This window comes from Manis javanica, chromosome 12, assembly GCF_040802235.1.
Source record: "Manis javanica isolate MJ-LG chromosome 12, MJ_LKY, whole genome shotgun sequence".
Taxonomy (NCBI): Eukaryota; Metazoa; Chordata; class Mammalia; order Pholidota; family Manidae; genus Manis; species Manis javanica.
The window spans coordinates 8,329,143-8,353,757 of NC_133167.1; the positions used below are offsets into that span (position 1 = coordinate 8,329,143).

A 24,615-nucleotide genomic window follows, 5' to 3' on the forward strand; every position below is an offset into this window, starting at 1 on the left:
AAGTATGAAGGAAAAACCCTCCAATCTAGACTTTTAGATCCTTTGAAATTAACCTTCAAAGTAATGGAGAAATAAACATTTTTTTCTAACAAACAAAACCTGAGGCAATTCATTGCCAGAAGACTTCTCCTGCAAAAAATGTCAAAAAGAAGTTCTTCAGTAGAAGGAAATGATATGGGTCAGAAACTCAGGTCTACATAAAGATGAGTATCTGAGAACAAATAAATGAAGGTACAATAATTTTTTTCTATTCTAAATTGATCTAACAGATATAGCTGTTCAAAGTAATAATAGAAACCTCATGATTATAGTATATGGATAAATGAGATGATTGACAGCACTGTTAGTAAGGACAGGAGGGAGGACATTCTGTTATAAGGTGCATGCATCACCCGTGAAGCAGTATACTGTAATTAACAGTGGATATGAAAAAAAATACCATTAAGTGAGGTGAAAAAACAATAAATTGGAATGAACTAAAGTAAAATAATAAAGCAGATATGGCCAGTTGTAAATATATATTGCAACCTCTAGGAAAACCACTAAAAACATATTAAAAGTATGCTCTATATGCTAGCAGAAGAGAAGATGGAATTGTGAAATACTCAGTTAAAACCAAAACAGGCAGAAAAATAAGGGAAGAAAAAAGTAGGAACAAAGATAAGTGCAATGAATAGAAGACAGTTACAAATGTGGTAGATATTAATCCAAGTACATGAATAATCACTTTAAATGTGAATGGTCTAAATACACCAATTAAAAGAGATCAACACAGTATAAGAAAAAAAAACCAGTCACTCTGTGATATCTATAAGAAAGTCATTTTAAATATAAAAACACAGATAGGTTAAAAAGATGGAGAAAGATACACCATGCCAACATTAGTCTAAGGAAAGCTGCAAGTAGCTATATTAATTTCAGACAAAGCAGACTTTAGAACAAAAAAATTGTCAGGGTTAAAGAGGCATAAATAATGATAAAGGGGTCAATTTCTCCACAAAGACACAGCAATCCTTACTGTGTACTAACAGAGTAGCATCAAAATACAGGGCACAAAAATTGATAGGAGTACAAGGAGAAATCACCACATCCACTACTGTTGATGAAGACGTCATACCCCTCTTTTAGTCATCGATAGATCAAGTGGGCAGAAAACCAGCAAGAATATAGTTGACCTGAACAACACCATCAATCAATTTGATCTAATTGAAATTTATAAACTATTCCATTCAACAACAAAATACATTTGGAATATTTACCAAAATAAACCACATGGTGGGCTATAAAACATAACCTAACAAATTTAAAAGGATAGAAATCATAAAAGAAATGTTCTCAGACTACAGTTGAATTAAAGTAGAAATAACAGAGAGATAGCTGGACAATTCCCAAATACTTGGAGATTAAAGTACAGATGTCAAGTGTCAAAGAAATCTCAAGAGAAATTTTTTAATATTTAGAACTAAAGGAAAATGAAAACACAGCTTGTCAAAATTATGGGGTGCAGCAAAAGTAATGCTTACAGGGAAATGTATAGCATTAAATGAATATATTGGAAGAGAAGAAACATGTAAATTAATAAGCTTCTGCCTGAGAAAACTAGAGAAAAAAGAAATTTAAGCCTGATGAAGGCAGAAGAAAAACCATAAAAATTAGAATAGATGTCAATGAAATTAAAACAGAAAACATTAGAGGAACTCAATAAAACCAAAAACTGATTAAAAAGAAAAAAAGATTGATAAACTTCTAGCCAGGCTAACAAATTGAAAAAGAGTGAAGACAGGAATTTCCTAATATCAGACATGAAGGAGATGTCGTCCCTATTAATCCCAGAGACATTAAAAGGATAATGAAGGAATAATACCGTGGGCAACTCTTCATGTACAAATTTAACAAAAGATGGAAACAGATTCCTTGAGAGACGCGAACCGGTCTTGGAGCTGCACTCGCTCTGGAGCAGGTAAAGAAGCAGCTGCGGGGGGCACGCTCTGCCCCTCCAGGGGCCACAGTGCTGGGCGCTGAGGACCCGCCTGGCTGTGTTGCCATTACTGGTAGAAATGCTGATGCCTTCTTGGGGGCCCAGCCAGGGTCAGAAATAGCCCCAGCCCAGAGGCCAGCTTAGAGGTGGTTCCAAACACTGCTTTAAATTTTAACAAGAATGTATAGATATATTTGCTTTGTATTTTTAAAAGACAATTTCCATCTCCAGTCGGAACAGAAAAAGCAAGAGCTCACTCCCAACCTCTTTGCATTTGTCTACTTTCACTTCCCCTACCAAACGCTCAGGGGGCCCCGACTCTAGGGCTCCAGTCCCCACAGACGAGCTCTGAGCAAAGCTAGTCCTCCACCGCCCAGAGACTGGAAAAAGTTTGACAACAGACAGCCATCTGGTTTGGATGCTAATTTTCCTAACAAGACATTTTCTAGCCAGAGCTGTCTTTGGGGTGGGGATCACCAGGGACGCATAGTGGAAATGAGAAGGTTTGGAGGGCAGGCAACATCATCTGGCCCTGCAACGAGGCCTCAGCGAGATCATAAAGTTGCAGCAGCGCCAGCCCAACTTCGTGGCAATTGCAAGGAAATAAGACGATGTGAATCAGGGTGGCCTAAATTTCCGCAATGGCTGATCCACTGCAATCTTAAAATCTGATTTCCTCATTATGCACCCACATGTAATCTTGTACTATTACATACCTGCAGAATGAGGTGAGTTAGACAGAAATCACAAATGTAGACGTGGACCTTGCAAGAGACAGACAGGAGAGGAGGCATGCACTGACCTGGCATTGACATCGCTGCCTGCTCCTGCCACCTTCTCCTCCCGGCCCTGCTGGGCCATGAGCCAGTCTTGGGTCAGGCTTGCCTGGACTCACTGCCTCTGTGCCTTCCCAGAGCTCTGAAGAGAATGTCTGCCAACAGGTGTGGCACCTGGAGTGTAAAGGAAAAGCGAAATGCTGAGAGGTGTGACTTGGTTGCACCAACACCCTCGCTCCCTGCACCCACCGATCTCTAAGGCTCTGGGGGCGTCAGCCCCAGGGAGGAGGAGCTGAGCCAGCTCAGGCGTCCACAGCAGACCGGCCACTTGCTCACACAGAGGAAAGAGGGCAGAAAATTCCATTCAACCCAAATGGATCAAAAGTGTTTTCAGCTAAGGTGGCACAGGGTATAATGGGAGCAAGTGACGTGTTTGTCCCTTTCCCTTGCCCAAGTGGCTGTGAAATGGAAAAGGGAACGGCAGACTTTTCTTGAGGTCTTTGGTGTTTCTCAGCTGACAAGTGGTTAGACTGGGACTTTAGGGTTGTTCCTGTCAAGTTTACAAGAAGGCCTGAATTTGCAACACCACACATTAGCTCAGATAACAATAAGCTGGCATTTTGGCTTCTACTTCCCATTGTCTTGTTTTGCCTACATTCACCAGAGAATCAATCTCTCGGGGATAAGGGATCCTGGACCAAGACCATCTATGACCATCAGATGACCTCTGGTTCCAACCAGGGTACCGTTGTCCTCTTTTTCTTCCATATGACCCCTGGGTAAGAAGATTCTGGCCTACTTCCTTGCCCTGCTCGGCCACCCAGATTTAGGTCTAGCCAGCGATCTTTGAAGGTAAGTCATTGCTTTCTTTCTACTTGAAAGATTTCTCCATTTTGCAAAGTATGCTAAGATCTGACACTAGCAACTGGGGAGTGAATCGTAGAGTCCTGGTCACAATGGTGGCAGGGTCCTAAGTTAAGTTGTTGTCTTGCCCCGGTTTGCCAAAGTCTACCAAACTCCCATCTTTGAATGCTGATGGGGTGGTCACTGCTGTTAGGTCCAGTTAGGTCAAATAACCAGTCCCACATTGATCACGTTTCTCTGAAAATTCATTGCCTACAATTCACTCTCTGATACCAACTTTTTAATCAGTTGAGCTTTTGGGGTACAAAACTAGCTATACTCAGGCCAAAAATCAATTTCTTAGAAGTCTGTCAGGCAGCTCACAGAATTTATAGGAAGGCTGGAGGACCAGGATAAGAAAATAGGATCCCTAACCCAGGCGTTCCACGGATCTCAGATGTGTGGTGTGTGGCTATTGGTTTAGCAAATGTGTTCTTTCCATTCTAATTAAAAAGGAGGATCAGAAACATGACAGATAAGAATATTCATTTACAGTTTTGTCTCAGGGTTCCATTAACTCACCTGTCGTTTGTCGTAATATAGTCCAAAGAGATCTGGATCACCTGGATATCACATAGGACATCGCACGGACAGATTATGTTGGTGACATCATGCTGATCAGACGGGAGGAGCAAGAGGCGGCCAGAACACCTGCTAAAGAGGAATAAATTATTACCACCACCAACAGGGATGCATTTCAAAAGCACCATGAGAAGCAAAATAAGCCATACATGCACAAGTACACACTGTATGTTTCCGTTTATGTAAAACTTCAGTACACGCAAGACAAACCTGCAGCAATAGAAAGCAGATCGGTGGCGGCCTGATGCTGGAGTGAGGGAGCAGACTCTGCGAAAGGCCCGAGGGAACTTTCTGGAGGGCTGGAAATGGTCAACATCTTAATTGTGGTTGTGCTGTACATTTGTTAAAAGTACGCATCAAAACGTACACTTGAGATGGATGCATTTTATACCTCAATAAATAAATAAAACATATACCTCCATAAACAAATAAATAAAGTTGAGCTAAAAAAGAATGATACATGATTTTCGTAAACCCTCAGTGCATATGTGGCTTGAGTATGAAATAACAGCTGAGGTGTTCCAATCGGTACATCACATCCTCAGGTGTGTGGCACTTAGATAGAAGCATCTTTTATCCTTATTCACATTATTTTTCTAGTTGGTGATGTCAGATCTGACATTAGGTTCTCCTCCCGCTTTCTTCTTTTCTTTGCATTTGCTTATACCTCTGGGCAGGGGTCCAGGGAGGAGACTGTTGTATCCGGACTCCAAGGATGTCCACAGAGGGTTTTTCAGGTTAAGTGGAGAGTTCCAGGTGAATGAAGTGTGTCACTTGTACAAATAGTGGGGATGCCTTTTACCACCAGTATCCCCTGTGCCCAGAGTTGCATGTCCCCGAGTGCTGAGCACCGCTGGTAGCACCACATTGTCCCCTGTACTCCCTCCATTGCTGTTGACTTGCAGCGTCTATGTCTCTGTCATCCCTCCCGTGGCCACCTGCTGGGCCTTGCCTGTCGCTCTGCTATATGCTCAGGTGGGCTATGCTGGGCAGGGCCTGCACGGGAAGCATGGAAGGGCTCTCGCTCATGCTGGTTAGCATTGACTTCTAGGCTTCTTAGAGCCTAGAACTGAATGTCCCATCTTTTTTTCTGAGGGCTTTAGGGACATCCTGGTTGGAGAACCCATGAAGCAAATACATTTGAGAATACACTTTCTTTATAATTTTACACATGTGTAATTACTAAATACATTTGATTTAAATAAAAGTAAACAGATTTCTATATTACAGGATTTCTCACAGACACTCCATGCCAATGTATGTTAGGAATCTTTAAAAGGGTGTGTGGAGGAGGCAGCCCTGGAGTGGCTGTTCTCGAGGGTTCTAGGGGCCCTGGCTCTGTCTGAGACCCGACTTCCACTCTCTCGTTCCCCAATCCCCTGCCTGGCTCCCAGCCACTCTCCTACCTAGAGGTCTGCCTACCTCAGTGTGATTCCAGTTGTATTCAGGTTCCCTTTTATTTCATTTGTCTTAGGTCATAATTTTATACTGACAAATAGTAGGCATTCTGAATTGCCTCACCTCCCTTTGTTTTTTCTTTGTTTGTGGAAGTTTATTTCTGGTAAATTTATCTAGGTATATAACCATCCCCATTGCCCCAACTCAGTCTGGGAACGTGTTCATGCCCCCAGAAGGTACAGAAGGAGAGGACAAGGCATGGGGAAACAGAGAAGGATGGGAGAGCAAACAGATGGTGGGATTCCAAGTTCCCGGGCTCCCTGAGGCTGGACCCCCATGCCTCCTCCCCTCTGTACACCCCTCCCCAGGCTGGTCCCTACAGGCAGCTCCTCCAGCCCCCCAAAGCCCTGGGTACCTCACAAGTATCCGGAGCTGCGACCCTGCCTTCAGCTTCCTGCTCGACCAGCTGAAATGCTTTCACTTTTCTTTCCTCTGAAGCCTGGCCCTCCCTGTGTGGCAAAGCACAGACTTCCTGTTTCACCCGCAGGCACACGCGTTTTTCTCAGCTTTCCAAGGGCGACCCTGGCCCAGTCCCTGGACCTGGAGAGAGGCAGGAGCAAGAGGCAAGGTCAGCATCCAGGTGGGGTCTGTCTTGGTGACTTTATTCTTCATTTTGGCAATTGGGCTTTAATAGTTAATATCCTGGCAGCAGCTGCAGGTAGAACTCAACTATTTAAACTATGGGGCTTTCTTTTCATCAAATGGTGTTTTACAAAAAGGTAGAGAAGGTGTGTGGGATTTAATAGGAGGCTATTTAAAAGGGGGATGGGCATAGTGGGGAAGCAGACCCACAGCTCAACGCTTTTTCCCTAAATTCCAGTCTGTTGTGGACAGAACAAAGAGTTTCCTCTGCATGCATGCTCTGGGCTCCTGCACTTTATCCCAAATGGGCAGCAGAGTCATCATCCACTGTGCAAGTGACTAGAGATAGTTGGGAAGCTCGTGGAAAATAAGGAGAGTACATTCAATGTCCTCTCTAGTATCTTATGAACTTTTTATGTTTTCTTTAAGCATATTCATGATTATTTCCTGGAAATACATTCTGAGAAACTGAATTTGGGACTCAAGGGAATACAGATTTTAGGGCATTTGACACTGACTACTAAATTAGCCTCCAGAATGTTTAGACATGTTTACATTTCCACCGGAAGCATCTGCGATTACTGCTATCATTTCCTATCCTAGTCCATCTTAACAGGGAAACCTGTTTGCACAGTTCTGACTGCTAGTGAGTTACCATGCTTTTTATATATTTATTGCACATTTGACTTAATTGCCTGTTTATATTTTTGCTTTTTTTCCTACATGGATGTTTGTCTTTTGCTTATTCATTTTAAGACTGGCAACAGGGTAGTGCGCACTCGTGAGAAATGGGGCTTTAGTTAGACAAGCTCTGTTTGGCCCCTTAATATCGTGGGCTAGTTACTTCACCTTTCTGTGCCTTACATTCATCCTTGGGAATCAAAACAGATGAAGAAATGAGAAACCTCGTAGATGTTCTGTTCTGAATGCTATTCTGTAATTAATCATCTTAAATGTGACCCGTTCCTCTTCTTAGCATGTGTCCGTTTGGCTTTCTCTGGCTCTGTGCTGATCTTTGCGATATCCTCCCCCTGCCCGAGTTGTGAATGCTCATTTCTCTGCCATCTGTTGTCTGTCTATCTTTCAGGATTTCTTCATGCTTGTAGACCCCTCCATGGCATCTTTTCTTGTTTTCCAGTACTATTGTGGATTAATGTTTCCTTACAATTCATTTTTTCTGTCAAATGTAAAGGATTTGGGAATGAAGAGAGAAAGAGACAAAGGTGTTCGATCTGCAACTGAGATTAAATCCTTGGAAACAGTCTTAAATTGTGATTCAATTTTCTCTTTGACACAGAATGAAGTTGGAAAAATGGGATCCATGTTTTGTTTAAAAAAAAAATCTCTGTGTGATTGAGTTTTTTGTTGGTACTCCCCTATTCTTGACAATTTGTCAAGAATGTCATCTGTACAGTTTCTGCCTTTTTTAACTTAGTGGTATTTTCTTATGGCTTATCAGTGGTCAATTTTTATAAATGTTGCATGAGTATAGAAAAGGCATATGCCTGTTCTGAGAGATGAAATTGATGCATAAAATAAATCAGTTAAGTTGTCTGTATTAAATATGTCTTTCCTTATGTCTGGCCTATTTGTGTATTGAAGATTGTAGATGGTTTATAAAAGTTTCTAAGTATCATCAGGTTTCCATCTTTCTACACATTTTTGGGTGGCCCCCTTTACAGTGAGTAGTGCCAGTGTCTGCCTAAAACTGCAGTCTGGGCAATCTAGTTTAACTCAGTTCAATACTGCCATAGACCATACTACTTAGGGCAGTAAGCCTGGAGCCAGAAAGTCAGAATACGTTCCCCTCAACCACTTCCAAGTTGTGCAACTTAGGGTATGTTTTTACACCTCTCTGTCCCAGAGTCCTTGACAATATAAATGGGTGCAGTCAAAGTAACCGTTCTGCAAGGGTTTGTGAAGATCAAATAAGTTACTGTGTGTGAAAACCTTGTAACAAACCCTGGCACACAGGAAGCGCTCCAGAAATACCAGCTATTTTTGATATCTGCCTATGTTTACCAGCAACCCCTTCGGTATTTCAGCATCCACTTGTTGGTGACTTTCAGCCTTCATTGCTGCTGGGTGTTGTCGTTCCTTCCTATATCCATGAGTTTGAGGCAGATGCTAAAGGATGCCTTTGGGGCCAGGATGTCCATTGAATGCAAAGAGCAGCTCCCCAAATTTCTGAGTCTTTGCTTCTCTTTTCTTCTCATGCCTCTTCCGTAGGATGTTCACTGTGACCAGGGCCATAGAGGAGACACTTTTCCAGCACTTCATACACCAGAAGCTGGAGATCGCCTACGCCATATACAAGCCATTTCCCTTCTTCGAAACCCTCCGAGACAACTCCTTCATCACGGAGAGGATGTACAGGGTAGGTCGCGTCAGCTGCTTTCCCACGGCAGCCACCCACCCAAAGGGTCAGTCACTGCGGTCTCACCCCGCCCTAGGGGTTCTAGAGTTTGGAAGGCCCAGCCCAAAATGTCGATATCAGGGCAAGAGGCGCTGCTGTAACAAATGGCCTCAACCCAGGTGGCTTAAAACACTGGAAATGTATTCCCTCACAGTTCTGGAAGGCAGAAGTTCAGAATCAAGGTTCTGGCAAGGCTGGCTCCCTCCAGAGGCCCTGAGGGAGATCTGCTCCCCGGCTCTCCTGCCTGCCGGTGGTGCTGGCAGTCCTCGGTATTTGCTCGGCTTGTAGAAACATCTCTTCAGGTGCTGTTTGCATCCCTGCCTCACCTCTTCCTTTCTCTGTCCTCCCTTTATCTCCCCTTGTAAGGACCCTTGTCACTGTGATTGAGGGACCGCCCTAATCCTGCATGATCTCATCTCAAGCTCCTTAACTTAATTACATCTGCAAAGACCCTTTTTCCAAATAAGGTCACACTCACAGGTTTCAGATGGCTTTTATCCTTGGGAGATGGGAAGCCACCTCTCAACCCACTAAGGGCGGATCCTGAATCCGAAGCTTATCACTCAGTCCATTCTGATGTGAAGCCAGGCAGGCACTGGGAGATATGGCTGTGTGGACAAAAAAATGGCACTCCTTGCATATAATTTTGGGTTTTTCGAGCATTTCCTGAGCCCCAGGGAAGTGCCAGCAGTGTAAATGAGCGCCCAGGCTCGTCCCGGTTGGCCCCAGCTCTTCAGACCACAGCCCCGATGTCACTCCCCACGCAGGTTTCCTTGACCCCCTCGTCTAATTAAGGGCCCCTTGTTATCCTCCCTCATAGAAAACTAGGCTTTCCCTTCTTAACCTTTCTCTCAGTAGTACCTGGAAATTTTTTTTTTGTGACTTCTTGTTTAATGCCTGTGAGAAATGCCGCTCACTGGTCCAAATTTAAAGTGGACACAGAGTCAAAGAGGAGAGCGGAGCGAGGCTTTCATGTCCGTTGGGCGAGATTGGGTGTCTGGGGAGCAGGTGCACTTAGGGTCGTCGCAAGTAATTTAAGTCTTAGCATGTGAGTCCCACCCTTGGTTCCTCATTGGCTGAATACTACAAGGTTTACATTCTCTCCCGGACGTCACCTAAGCAAGTTATATCTATCTCAGGCTTTTTTTACATTTGACTTAATTTTATTGGCTGGTTTAAAACTTCTTCTGCATTTTTTTGAAGTGATGCACAGCCCGTTCTTTCTTAATCTCTCTCCCCCTCCCAGTCAGAGTGACTCCCTGGCACATGTACTGACACGTAGGCTTCTTGCCAGTACCCTTTTTTTTAAATGCTGATTCCTCTGGAAATCAATCACATTTAGTTTTATGGCATTTCTAACAATGCTGATCTCCTCCACCTGGCTGTGCCCCCCAACCAGTGTGAGCTACACCACGTTGATCTTATCCACTGCTATGACCCCAAGGACTAGCCTACCAGGTGCTCAATGAGTGTTTTACAATCAGTTCTCTCCTGCTGTGCTTCTCCTTTTGGCCCTCTCATCCAGAGGCGTTCTCTGGGGGACTTCCCTATGGCAGGAACCCAGTTGGGCCACCTCAAGTCCAAGGGAGAGAAAAAGAGAGCAGAAGCTAACAAGCCGTCAACAGAATGGCCACTTGTAACCAACCATTGGGTCCATTGCTGAAGAGTCTTGCTCAGAGCCTTGGAGAATTAATTTCCCAGTAGCAGCCTTCGACTCCACTTTCCTTCCTTATGATTTCTCTCTTCCCTCAAATGTACCTAAAACAAAGTTCACAAAACAGACTTATTTTCAAGAAGGCTCAATTATTTATTCTTAGGACTAACCACCCAAATATATGTGATCTTCCCAAACTAAACATGTGACTTCTCTGCATTAGAGAAGTTGACTATACGTTTTGTGTTAAATTCCATCTTGAAACAACGAAATAGCTTTCTTGCAATTTAGAAAATAACGAGTGTGTGAGAAACCACACTGTCATTTTACAATCATTTATGATAAACTTTCACTTCCTTTAAGGAATCTTTGGAAGCCTGTGGACATATGGTCCCCGTATCCAGAGTGGTGTACAACATTCTCACCAAACTGGAGAATACGTTTAACCTTTCACTTCTGAAGATGATGTTCAGCCGAATTAACCTGCACGAATACCCTGACCTGATGACGATTCTCAAGAGCTTCAGAAACGGTATGAGGCTTCTTGAATAGCTTCCCGGTTATAGAAGCATGAGAGCAGTTGCTATGCTGAAAGTTTGGGTTGGTTTTCAGCCCTGTGGAATATGCCCTTTAATTGTCCTCTTTGGGAAGATATGGACCATACTGCCTCACGGGTGCGGCAGGAAGAGCAGCCCTGGGCCCCGGTTCTTGAAGATGAATTTCTAGAGGACGCAAACTCTTCTGTCTTACCTGTTCTATGAATTTGGGGAAAATGCTACAGTTTAGCACACCGGACAGTCTCTGCAGAATGCATAAGATGACAGAAATGCAAATTACAGCAACTCATTCTGGCAGAAGGACAGGAAGAGCCAGAGAGGAAGGAAGATGGCTAGGAATTGATACCAAGTATTTCTTTTTTGTTTTCTTGAGTGCTTACTGTGTACCAGGTATTATCCCAAGCACTTCGTATGGTTTTCTCATACCATCTTTAAAACAATCTTGTGAAATCATTATTACCCCTGGGGGAATAATGACTTGACATATAAAGAAATTAAAGCTCAGTATGACTTTCCCAAAGTTGCTTGTCTGTTAGGAGCAGAGCTCGGAGTCCTACTTGGGTCTCCTAAGGCTGGGCCTGAAATGTAACCACTATTCCACACAAGGATAGCTGGAAGGCAGAGCGTAAATGTAGAACTGGAGGAGGGAAGATAGGTAACAGAAGACGAGGGGAGGAGAACTGCAGGCACAGAGACAGAAACAGGGTGCAGAGCACGAAGCACACTGAGAAAGAGAAGGAGCCGGATAAATACACGGGTAGAGAAAAAGAGCAGTGACAGAGCTGGGGAGCAAGAAGCCAGGTGAGAGAAGCAGACAGTAGACTTCAGGTTTGAGGGAACACTGGCGACAGCACATGGTTCACTTCCTTGAGAGCTAACTGCAAGGCAAAAACCAGCGGGTGACGCTGCCCTGTGACGTTTCCTAGCAGAGTCACTGCTGTTGACAGCTCTTCATCTGTTCTCTGACAATCCTGTGGTTTTATTCTAGGCCCTTCTCTGAATTCTGCCTTTACTTTCCTATTGCTGGTCACTGGCTGAGACAACCTTTTTCTGAAATAACAGATGGAGAACAACCATTAAGAGAAACCCGGCCCTCGCTAAGCAGGGAACCAGCACGTGGAAAGCCAAGGGCCTGGGTGTTGGGGGTGGGAAGGAGGTTTGGTGCGGCCGGATCACAGGGTGCAAGGCAAGCAGGCAGAGAAGCTGCGTTTGCACAAAGGAGCAGAACCAGCACAGAAAGCTCTTAATACACCATGTGAAGGGATTTGTATTTTATTTGTGACAGGGAGGTATGACATTTATTTATTAAAACAGGGTATATATTAAAAGTATAGGATTGTACATGATTGTCTAAATTCTGAAACTAAAATTAAAGAAAAACTAAAGAAAATTAAATCCCTGGGTACAAAGCCAAACCCAGCTTTATATATGAAACAACTTAGGTATTAGATCAGAGGCTAGATGCAGGTATTCACTAAGTGCCCAATCAAATACCTAAAACAGAAAGGGGCCACAGAGGGACAGCACTGTGATGACCATGCATCGGTCCCATGCACCGGGGGAGAGTGAGGGACTCCGTGTCCCTGTCCTTTCAGAAGACAGGTATAAAAAAAACCCTTCCCCAAATAATTCTGAGTCCCCAGGGTGTTGATGTGTGCTCCTTCACCAATCCCAGTTGTTACTTCCTACGGAAGACAGAACGGAACCACGCTGAGCCTCTGGGAAGCCCCAGCGCACCCAGCAGAAGAGAGCTGCCTCCAGACCCTGGCGCTGCCGCCCCCACCCCAGCATCCCGCAGTGAGCCACCCGCCCCGGGCCGATGAGCCCAGAGCACCCATGGGACACAGCGCTGAGATCCTGGCTGAGCCACCCCCTCCTTCTGGCCCTGCCAGAGTCACCCAGGAAGAAATGATGGTTCCAGGTGAGAAACAGACCCTGCCCACCACCAGCCTGGAGGGCCTGTGGCCATGTCCAGAACCCTGGGGTCCCATTTGTTTGTTGATCTGGTCCTTCCCATGCACCTACCTACCATACGTTGTCCTTTCCAAGAAGAACTCGGGCACTGTCAGGGGCCTGGGGAAAAAGGCCTAGAGCCGAGAGTACCTACTTCCCACCCCAAAACAGCCCAACCCTTTACCCTTGAGCCTTGATACTCTGTCAGCCCCTGGCGTTTTAACCATTCCCTCTCCTCCCTGACACCTCATCCCTGTGACCTGTAATAATTTTTCTTCCTCTCTTTAATGACCAAAGACAACTTAACATCCGAAATGAATGAAGGAGACTCTCAAGAGATGCCTGGCAGTCCCATCACCAGTGTGCAAGGTAATCTTTCTGGGGGCTGACTTAGTTGAGCTCCAGGTGGCCCCGAGAGAAGAATACGCACCTGTTCACCCAGAGGCTTGTGGCAGGAGCCCTGGGAAAAGGGGTGTTTATGACAAGAGCAAGACACGGGCTGGATGCACTGACCTGGCACAGGACCACTTGTCAGGGTAACTCATGCACAAGTAACTCATGCCGCACACACGTCCATGGCCCTTACCCTACTGCTCACCCTCTGATTACGGGGCCTTTTGGTTTCAACTGCATTCATTTTTATATGGTTTGGATTCTAAGAGTCATGCTATTAAAATTATTAGAAAAGATGATAAAATGTTTAAAAGTCTGCCGGAGCTGATTTAGCTTCTTAGATTGTGTCCCTTATACACGTCCCCCCACTCCCCCACCTTCATTAGAAAGGACTTTGATCACCTTAAATCACTAGAATATTACTGGGCACTGTGGATTCAGAGCTCTCCAGTACTGAGAAGAAAGGCCCTACTTGGTCCAAATGTTTCTTTCATTCCTCTGTGTACATGCCATCCAAATAAAGTTAACATGATCATAAAGCCAGTAACAATGGAAGGTTCTAAAAAATAATAACAAGTAGCATTATTAAATTAGTAAGTAGCTAATTGAAAGGAAATGATTATGCGCTCTCCCGCTCCATCTCATGCTGGCTCTGTGTGATGGCTGCACAGGTACTTAGAACCACAAGCTGACCAAATCAAGGCAGAGCCAGGGAGCCTGCAGGCAGCAGACCCGACCCTGTGCCCCCTGCACTGCGCACCATTCCGAGTCTCCCATTGGCCTCCCTCCACACCTGCTCTCTGAAATGGATTCTATTTCCTTTGCCAGTGGTGAGAGATGATCCTCCTGAACCAAATGACCCAACAGAGCCCCAGGAGGTGCCCAGCGTACCTCCCAACAAGAAAGGTAAGGACTGCCTTTCTCCTGCGTGTGTCAGGAGGGTGAACTTAGAGCTGCTGTTTTTCCGATTGTATCTTGTCACAAGCACCACTGTGTGATTATAGTTTGTTTTCCCTGCATCTTCCTTTAAGACCTTCATGAAAATTACAGGGAAACCAGAAAGCATTTAGGGTCATTGAAATGGGCACCCACTGGCACTGCGGTCCTCTGAAATCATCACGGCTCCCGTATCTGCAGCTTCCTGCCAGGGTTAGTTGCACCTTCCTCTTTAACTGAAAGTCGGTTCCCCAAGGGGACACTACTTCCTCTTAAGATAAGGCTGTATATTCGCCTTTGCTGTCGTACCTCACCTCACAGTGGCAGACGGGTTTGATATCCACCCCTTGCTACCCACTGCCCCCAGCCAGCCCCTTGCTCCCCCAACCTCTGTTCTGAGGCTTAACCATTCAAGACACACACCCACTCCCTCTCCACCACTATGGCCCACTGATCTCTCCTCTGCTTCCTGTAGACCTTAAGGGCTGACTGAAGAGTTTTCCTGTCATGTTAAGTCCTGCCATCATCCTGGACACCTCCAAGGTACATGTGGGTAACAACAGGCCCATCCAATACCCTGACCTCTCAAATCCTCATCGGCTCATTTCCAATGACCTTTCCATCCACCACTGCTTGGCTTCCCATTCCGAAGCGCAATTCACAGGCCCCTTCATCATTCAAACCTGGCTCAACTTGCCAATTATTAATTTCAGAATTCCTTTTTTGGAAACCTAATCCTTGAATTTGCTCCTTCTATGGCTATTGTTCAACCTCTAATCTCTCCTCCTTGACCCAGTCTTTAAAAATTGATTCAAAAATATCCCTCCCTAATTTCTTCATTACAGTTTGTTCCCTCTGTAGCTGCCTGTCAGCCTCATTTGGATGAGGGGTCCATGGTTCTCCCCCTTTCCAATCCATCATCTGCCTTTCTTTATGGCCTTTCATATCAGCTTAGAGCCCCCCAAGATCCATTGCTTCAGTAACTTACTGCTGATATTATTCTGTCTTGCCTCTCTGCGTTTTCCTAGACCTCTCTGGCAGGTCTTGAAGGGACCTACAATCTGCCCCCTGCACAGCGTCTCAAAGCAGCCAATCCTGGGGAGAGTCACACAGCGGGGAAGGGTGCACCCACTGAGTCTTCACCATTTCTGTGCAAATGGTCCCTCCATATTGCATGATGATTCCACTTCCTCCAAGGATCCTTTCAAACCTTGAGCGTTTTTTGTTTAAACTGTGACCCCTCTCCACCTCCTTTTGGCTCAACAGATGACTTTTCCTTCCACTTCATAGAAGGCATCAGATGGGCATCCCCCCACTTTCTGCCATGGGCCTGCAAACTCTAACTGCACCTGTACCCCTCCTCTCCTGTTCCCTCCTCCTCCCCAAGGCTATCTTTCCATCTCACCTTACTGTTCCCAGGACCCTGACTCTCTCTGGAGAATTCAGCAGCTCCCTCGCAAGGATCTGCATTCCGCCGGCGCCTGAGCGTCCCACAGCTCACAAAAGGGACTTTCTCCTGATCCTCATCTCGTTGCAGCTGCCGCCATAGTGCTCCCCTCCATTTCACAACCAAATTTCTAGAAATGAATCACCTAACTCATTTTCTCCACTTGTTCACAACTCCCCCTCCTCTGTCACTTTAGAATTCTTCCTCCCACCACCTCCCACCCCTGCCACCCCATTCTTATTCCACAAAGTAACATCACCTAAGGTCACCAATGGCACTACGGTTTGAAGACCAAAAGTGAAAACTGAAAAGTGTTGACATAGAAGGTTTGCAGATCTATGTTTGCAGATCTGTGCTATAAAAGACAACTGTATCTTTTCTTTTTAAGGAAGAAAAAAATTTTTAAATAACTGTCTTTTCTTTTTAGGAAAGAAAAGAAAAAGAAATATCTGGGCAACTCCAAAAAAAAGATACAAGAAGAAAAGACTCCCAAGAGGTAAGATGAGAGAACAAGACAGGCTGGAGGCTGGAGGCAGCTCATGCTTGTAGCTCAAAGGAAGAGAAGGTGAACTTCATTCCACATGGAAGGAGGAGCCACAGGAGACATCTAATCAGTGAAGTGGCAGAAGCCAATTTTAAATTCGACAAGAAAAATTTTGGTGCCGTGTAAAGAATGAATTGGAAATCAGAAAAAATAGAAGCAGGGCAATCATTTGGTGGTGGTCGGGTGGGGGGGATCGAGCGGGGATGGGAACACATGCCACGAAACCTAATAATGTCTTAGACAAAGAGAAGTCCAGTTCAAGGTCAGGTTGTTGGAAGAGTTGACAGAGCTTGAAAAATTGGAAGCTGGAGATGCCAGAGAAATCAAGGCTTGCTTTTCAATTTCTGCCTTGAATGGCTGGGTGAATGGTGGTGCACATTGTAAGAGAGGATGCAAATATATTTGTGGGAAAACTTGAGAATTGGGGTTTTGACCTGTCTATTACCAGACTTGTGCTAGCCACCTATGCAGGTCTGCCGGCTGTGTGCTTTGCCGGGAAGGGCCCCAGATGGAACCCCACTTGGGCGGCCATATTCTCGATGTGTGTGATGACCACAGAAACACAAAACACCTGGGTCGGCAAAGAGAATTCCTTAGTGATATTCACAACCAGCTCAACAGCTGGAGAATCACTACAGCGTCTACCTCCCACGTGCAGACCCACAGGCCATCATGAGAAGAGAGCTGACAATCTTTCTAAGCAGCAGGTGATCCCATAAAGAAGGGAGAAAGAATGGTGGATTTTCTATTTATACACAAGACAAGGAAAACCATCCTCCTCCCCTCCTGAAAGGAGAAAAAAAATCGCTGCTTTGAAATAAGATTGAAAAGATACTGGGTCCTCACCCTAATCTTTTGGAATTTAAATGCCTCTTTCAAGAGGTAGAGACACCCCAGGTGCCTCCAGCTTTTACTAACGATGTCTCCATGCTCTGAGCTTCTTCCCTTTTGACATGTGAATGCCTAGGGAGAGAGTGTTCTGGTATTCTTGGTACTTCGGGCCTAACCCAAGAATCTAGCCCCGACTCTAACCACTTGACAACCTCGGGTGATGAGAAGGTTATTATCCTTTCAGATGGGACAGCAATGAATTAGCTACAGATCTCATCCTCACGGCATGTAAAGAGTAAAATGTTTCCAGGGAAACAAACACAAGCATTCCTTATCTTTACACCGTATACATTTCCATTTCTCAGTAGGCTAGGGCTTTTTACAGAAGCACTGAGAAATCAAGGAAGTTTATTTTTCCACAATATAGAAGCATGTTTCTCCACAATATGGCAATTTGGCACATAATAAAAAATCTGGTCCTGAGATAGAAATACAAGAGTCATTGGCAAAAATGAAAGTATCCCAAGCCGTGGGAGAAGAGAACTCTAACCTAAACCACCCCCAACTCCACCCCTGGCATTGCAAATCCTCCTGCTCCCAGCCTCCCCCTCCAGCACAGGTACCTGGCCCCCCATTCTTTGACACCATGCACTTTCCCTCCTAGAGGCACCTAGGGGCCGTTGGATCTCTCCTGGGATACATGGAGGCTCTGGGAAAGCAGGAGAAGTATTGTATAAGACGCCTTTTCTGCCAAAACGACCACCTGGCCATTTTTACTTTATGTGGCCACCTCCTGGCAGCAGGTGTGACTCAGACAGGATCCAGGAAATAAATCCCACTGCTCTGGGATGCCCCCAAATTTATGTTTGATTTTAGCAGGTTGTAGAGGATGAGAGCAGATGGTGACTCTGGCAGGAGAAAGAAAGGTCAAATACGAAAAAATGTAAATAATCACAGAGACATAGCAAGAGAAAAATGTGCCTCCTCAAAGTGTGCCTCCTCACACTGGGGGTCTAAAAAGGGAGGTCACCGAGAGGGGCAGGGGGAAGTCCACTGGGGACCCCAGTGAAAACTATTCACGGATCACTGCTTGGCCCGGCAGCAGCCTCTCCTGGCCACGGAATCCGAGAGAAGCTCCAAGGGGTGGGTCAGGCCACTCAGAGGAAGAACGACTCTGCCAGGGACTCAAAGGTCACGACCAGGGCCCAAAAGGCAAAGACTGACTGTGCCCAGACGTCTGGACCAGAGGGTAAGTAAGGCTGTGACAGAAGCTGTGGCTCCTGCTCAGGGTGGGAGGGTCTCTCGCGGAGCAGGTGCAGGGTTAGGTGGCGTGGCCCGGTGACAGCAGAAGGAGGGAGCTGCGCAGAGAAAAGCAATGAGGCGTGACAAGAGGGCCAGGGAGGGAACAATGATCCGTTGCATCTGAGAAGGTTTTGTGAAGAAACAGCTGTGTTTACAAGTCTAGCACACCACCGAAATCCACGCACAGCAAAGGTGAGGGACCGTGTGTCTCAGTAGGTGGTCATCAGGAGCCCAAATTCAGAGCTGTTTTACTCTAACCCACTGTTTCTTAATGTTATTATTTTTTTTCATTATTGCTGCCTTAAGGAGCCCTCTCAGGTATCTTTTCCTAATCACATGCCCCCTGATATTTTAATATCACAAATATATTATATATCCATTGATGTACTAGACAGATGGTAAATAGATAGATATAGATATCTTTGGGTGGGGAATAAATATCGATCTATCATCTATCATCTATCAATCAATCATCTATCATCTACTTTATACGTAAAATGAATAAGATTTTTCCCCCAAGAACCGATTTTTTTCAGCCCTGGGGGCACATCACCACTGCTTAGTAAGCCTGTCGAAATGTATTCATGGATTCATGGTGGTCTATTAAAAGTGCTCAAATAATGGGTCAAAGTTTTCCTTAGATCTCAATTTCCATGTTTCTCCTTTGACCTTTCTGGGAAATTTGGGAGAAGAACAGCTCATCATTGACACAAATGTAATAGTGTGACTGACAGCACAAGCAACGGACTGTTGTGGGCATGTGCTGGTAAAACGGTGATACTAACTGCCTCCTCAGCATCCCGACTGTCATGCACGCGGCCAACACTGTTCCTGGAAGAGAAACAAATTTGAACATTCTTCGGTTTGTTGACAATATGGTCATTGTGTCACAAATTTACAGAATTCCCTCAAAATGAATGTGACTGTCCAAGGACAAGTATCTATCTAATTATTGTCAGAAAGAATGAGTTAAGTGTACCACCTTAAAATAAGAATGATCATTTTTAACAGTTTCTCCTACATTGCGCTGACTTATACAGTAATATTTACAATTTTCTTGTGGATAATTTCATTTAATTTTTCACAACAACCGTTGGAGAAGGTTTTCAAACTTTACAGATGAAGACGCTGAAACATGTTAGGATCAATAGGTTTTTCTAAGATCCCCTGGATAAAAGATGGTGGCCCCCTAGAATTCTCTTCAGGAACCTTCATTCCCCATTAGAAACAAAGGGACAGAAATAATACTGTCAAGGCTTTGCCGACTCACTGTTGTCTGAAATGAGTGTGGTCACAAAGTATAAAGCTTGCTTATTTAAAAATTACTTTCTTCCTCATTACTTTCTAGATCCCATGGATAATGGAAATAGGCTGTCTTGGGGACAATCTCCTGGGGAAAAGCGTAAGTGTAAAGAACCTATTTGGTCTCTGTTAGGGTGGACTTGATGTTATGCTCTTGATTGTTATGTCTTTCCAGGCCACATAAGACATCTTAGACAGAAAAAGATGTGTGCTTTTTAAACAGTGAGTTAATGCTTTTTTAACATAGAAAATTTTCCATACTATAAAGGCAATATGCTGTAGCTGTTAGGATTAGCTTGCTGTGTGTATGACAGCATACTGTCCCCTTCCCCCAAAATAGTGACTGATATAATAGAGATTATTTCTTCTTCCTGTATGGAGGTAGGTTTTCAAGGACTGGCATCATGCACCATAGAACGCCAAGGGCATTCTCATCTTTGCTGCACCATCCTCAGCATTCCACACCCCCTCCACTGGGGACCAACCAGCAAGTCTGCATTCCTACCAAAGGGAAGAGGCAATGTAAGGAGGGGCACACGTCTTCCATTGAAGGCCACCACCTGAAGGTTGCATTTAGACCTTCTGTTACCATTTTATCACCAGGACTAGTTTCCTGGCTACACCTGTAGTCTTTATTCTAGAAGGACAAGTATCTAGCTCAGAAGCTTGATTACTAAGGAAAAAGGGAGACCAGACACTTGGAAATCTGCATTTCCCAGCCCCCTGCAGGAGGCAGGACTGTGATACCAGGTCTGGCCAATGAGCTAGCGCAAGGGTGCCGCTTCTGAGTCAAAACCCGTAAGAGCCATTGTGCAAGCTCTCCACACTCTCTACGCCTATTTGTAGAAGTGCGTGAAAGAGGGAGCTGCTGAAAGGCCAAGGCAGCTTGGATATCAGCACCACCATACAGAGGACAGCTGCTCGGGTGACCCCAAGTCATGCAGAGGACTCTGTATGAGCGGGAAATACACTGTTAAGTCACCAAGAAACCCAAGATTTGGGTTTATTTGGACAGCAGCCTACTCTATCCTGGCCTGTCTAATGTCCCTAATAAAACCTGCAAACAGTACAGGAAGTTATTAATCAGGAAGTTAAACCCCTATTTAACCTGCTTCCCCCAACTTATTTATATACCTCAAAAATATGCATACATTTATCTTTGTGTATATATATATATAGAAGTTCATACTATATAGTTTATTTTTTTAAGTTTTTTCACTGTGTATTTAACATATGTATCTCCTTTTCAATGTTACCTATTCTCCTGTCTAAGGTACATAGCACATTATTATATGATTAACAATTGGTTTAAACTATCATCTATATGACTGAGAGTTGGGCTATATCCAGTTTTTATATAAAAATAGAAATCATGTTTACATGTGTTTGTACCTTTACACATGTGTCTGGTAATTTCTTCAGAATTGATTTCTAAACATGAGCTTACTTGGTTAGAGTCTGTATATTTAAAATTTTATATATGTCACCAAATTGTTCAGCAGAAAATGTGACTGTTTACATTCCCTTTAATGATATATGGGTACTCATTTCTGACAACCTCATCAACACTAGATATGATCAAACTTCTTAAAGGTTTGGGTATCCTTAAAACCAAACAGTCCATCCTTTTGTTATTAGTCATGCTATAAAAACAATTTTTAAATAAACTTGTTATTTATATTTCCTTTTTAAGCATGTTCTTTGCCCATTTTCCTAATGTGCTATTCATCTGTTGTTTTTTTTTATCTATTAAGGATATTAACCCTCTATATTTTACATATTTTGCAATTTTTCACTTTGTTTTTGGTTCAATATTGTGGAGATGTATGTTGAAGTAAGGAAATTCTAAAATTCTAAACAGTCAAATCTGCTCAGCTTTTACGGTTTTCGATACCTGGCCTTAAGTTTTGACTATGACAATCATTTATATCTTTGGCTTTTAACAGGCTCCCGCTATGTTTCCTTCTAGTCTTGGAAGATGCTGGTTATTAATTTGAAAAAGTGGCATATTTTAAATGCTAATAATTTGGTATATTTCCATTACTTCTTTATTCAGTCCTTTCATATCCAAGTAAAATGGAGATCTTTTTTCACGTTAATAATTCATGCGTAAAGTACTGACATCTCAAGCTTGTAGATCAATGTTTCTACCCATAAGAGATGACTTTTTTTCTATTTTAGAAAAGAGGAGAGAAAAAAACAGCAGGTCAACTTCAAAAGGAAAACAGAAAGAAAGGCTCCCGAGAGGTGAGCAAGAAGAATGAAGTCTCGCTCCTCGGTGCTCCTCGGGGACCCACAGCGGGTGCTCCTCCAGCCGCTGGGCCGCCGCGCCCGCTGGAGCGCAGCCCGCCGCCAGGCTGCCCGTCAAAGGGCTCCTGGCCACAAGCAAGAACCCAGCCCCCACGTTGGCTCCAAACGCTGCTTCTCCCTTAGCATCGGGAAGGGAAAGGGTGGATGTGGGCAAAGGCATCAGACGACTCAGAAATTGGGACGGTGTCCCGTCCAGGGTCCGAGCCTGGGGAAACACACAGAGAAAACCTAAATGGGCCGCAGGATTCAGACTCCCGGTCCCAGCCTAGAGTCAGATTTGGAGTCAGTAGCATTCAGAACCACCGGAATCCACTCATGCCTGCTTATCCTGCTTCGACTCCAGGCACAAAAATTGGTTATTTGTATTACAGGAAGTAATAGGTACGCAGCTGCATTTTTCTGCCTCCTCCGCTTTATCCCTCTTGGTCCTCATCACCCAGTTCTCGTCCCCGGCATCCTGTCCTTCCTGCCTCTCCCCTCTCCTCTCTTCTTCCTTTCTCTTTAACTCCAGGTGTGCCCCCAGGTGGGGATCCCTGGCCCCCTGCCCTTAAGCAGGCATGGGCCCTGGGGTAGGGCTGTGGATATCTCCCCTCAGCCCCCGAGATCCATCAGGAACGAGCGGCACTGCCTGGGCCATTCCCCACTCTCTCTGCTCATTCCCAACACCCCTCGCCCCGGGGGTTTGCCCTGGGAGGGGACTCATCTCCTTGCTTGCTGCCTTCCGCCTGATTCCCAGCCTCACTGCCTCCCTAGATTGGAGGAAATGTGCTTTTTGTCATATGCTGAGTTTTCTCTACCAATGACTCTGAGGGAAGCTTGACATTAAGACCTCCATGCTTTTTTGTTGGCACAAGAAGGTAATTTTTTTCCACTCAGAAATCTCCTTTAGCTCCCAACAAGCTCTGCGTTTCCAGAGTTTCAGTAAGGTCTGGAGAAAAGTGTCGACTGAGTGGTGGCTTCTCAGTTCCAGCCAGCATCTGCTCTTCCTCCAGAGACATATTGGTGTAATAATTAGGGAACCCTGGGGCGATTTATTAATTATGATTTATTAAGATAAAAATATATAATTCTTATAATCTCAAGAATACACTTCCTGTTAAATAGTCACTCAACAGAAATGAATTGAATGTGAGGTATGTGCTAGGCATGGCCCTGGGTCCTGGGAACTCTGCAGTGAGCCAAACAGACAAACCTCCCGCCCTTGTGGAACCTACACTCTCACCAGCACACGTGTAGTTCGTAGACGACAGGAGGAGGTTGGGGGAGAGAGGACAGAGGTATGGTGAACTTGAGGGAGAGAGAGAGATGCACAAAGGAAAGGGGAGGAGTAATTACAGAGAAATAAAGGGATAAAAGTGAGGTACAGGACTACAGAGATCTGAACGGTTAGGGTCAGGTCATGAGAAGGGAGGTCACCAAGAGGGGCAGGAGGCAGTCCACTGGGGACACCAGTGAAAACTATTCACGGATCACTGCTTGGCCCGACAGCAGCCTCTCCTGGCCACGGAATCCAAGAGAAGCTCCAAGGGGTGGGTCAGGCCACTCAGAGGAAGGACGACTCAGCCAGGAACTCGAAGGTCACAACCAGGGCCCAAAAGGCAAGGACTGACTGTGCCCAGACGTCTGGACTGGAGGGTAAGGCTGTGACAGAAGCTGTGGCTCCTGCTCAGGGTGGGAGGGTCTCTCGCCGAGCAGGTGCAGGGTTAGGTGGCGTGGCCCGGTGACAGCAGTAGGAGGGAGCCGCGCAGACAAGAGGGCGTGAGGACAAAGCAGGGATCTGTTGGTCTGTGATTGGTCGTGTGTTCCCAGAATGCAGTTCATCTCAGCTGTGCCACGTGGACTTGCATGACCACTTCTCAGGGTCCACTGTTTACATTTCTATTAATAGAGTCACCATTGCTCCACTGAGTCTAGGGGCTCCTCCCTAAGTCAGGTTGACCCAGTGGGGAAAATAGCACCAATCCTCAAAGTGAGCACATTCTCAGGAATATTTCTTAGTATTTCTTATGGCTTATTTCTGGAAGTGAAGCAGCTTCGTGAGTCTGTATATTTAAAATTAATACTCATGATCAAATTTTTGCCAGTTAATTTTTATTTTTTTACTTTTTGTTTTCTATTTCTTTTTTATTGAAGTATAGTTGATATACAATATTGTATTGGTTTCATGTATACAACACAGTGATTCAACAATTGCACATATTATTAAATCCTTACCCCACCTACTGCAGCTACTATCTGTCAGCATAGATGTTACAGAACCACTGACTACATATTCTCCATGGTGCATTTCCATCCCTGTGACCAACTTATGTTATGATTGAGATTTTGTGTCACTCTGTCCCCCTCACCCACTCCACCCACTCACCCCAACACCTCCCTCATGGTAACCACCAGTCACTTCTCAGTATCTATGAGTCTACTGCTGTTTTGTTCATTTTGTTTCATTTTGTTTCTAGATTCCACAGGTAAGTAAAATCATATGGCATTTGTCTTTCTCCACCTTGCTTATTTCACTGAGCATAATACCCTCTAGATCCATCTATGTTGTTGCAAATGGCAGGATTTCTTTTTTATGGCTGAGTAATATTCCATTGTGTATGTGTACCACATCTTCTTTATCCATTCATCTATGGGTGGACACTTTCATTGCTTCCATATATTGGCTATTCTAAATAATGCAGCAATAAACAA

At 44.7% G+C, this 24,615-nt stretch overlaps 2 protein-coding genes and 1 long non-coding RNA gene across 8 annotated transcripts in view; 2 read left to right on the forward strand and 1 right to left on the reverse strand.

Moving 5' to 3' along the window:
• The window catches only part of SP140 (SP140 nuclear body protein), a 53,413-nt gene extending 47,151 nt beyond the window's left edge, over positions 1-6,262 (reverse strand). For 2 of the 6 annotated variants that reach the window (XM_073218003.1, XM_073217999.1), the window contains exons 1-3: positions 6,053-6,257; positions 4,180-4,311; positions 2,781-2,928 (exon numbers count right to left, since the gene is read on the reverse strand). In XM_073218003.1, coding sequence (XP_073074104.1) covers positions 2,781-2,839 — 59 coding nt within the window. In that variant the 5' untranslated portion in view covers positions 2,840-2,928; positions 4,180-4,311; positions 6,053-6,257. Of the gene's footprint in view, positions 1-2,780; positions 2,929-4,179; positions 4,312-4,449; positions 4,539-6,052 lie in introns of all 6 variants that reach the window. The other 4 variants (XM_073218001.1, XM_073218000.1, XR_012123473.1 and 1 more) reach the window with 4 other exon arrangements.
• A 2,228-nt stretch (positions 6,263-8,490) lies between these two features.
• SP110 (SP110 nuclear body protein) overlaps positions 8,491-24,615 on the forward strand; it is a 39,886-nt gene continuing 23,761 nt past the window's right edge. Inside the window, 10 exon segments of the mRNA XM_073218005.1 lie at positions 8,491-8,656; positions 10,713-10,881; positions 12,582-12,827; positions 13,157-13,228; positions 14,081-14,158; positions 16,063-16,131; positions 18,113-18,259; positions 19,661-19,714; positions 21,796-21,861; positions 23,413-23,559. Coding sequence (XP_073074106.1) covers positions 8,510-8,656; positions 10,713-10,881; positions 12,582-12,827; positions 13,157-13,228; positions 14,081-14,158; positions 16,063-16,131; positions 18,113-18,259; positions 19,661-19,714; positions 21,796-21,861; positions 23,413-23,559 — 1,195 coding nt within the window. The 5' untranslated portion in view covers positions 8,491-8,509.
• LOC108409469 (uncharacterized) lies at positions 14,172-14,732 on the forward strand. Its single transcript, XR_001856237.2, has 2 exons — positions 14,172-14,401; positions 14,664-14,732. It is a non-coding gene; the product is annotated as an uncharacterized lncRNA (long non-coding RNA).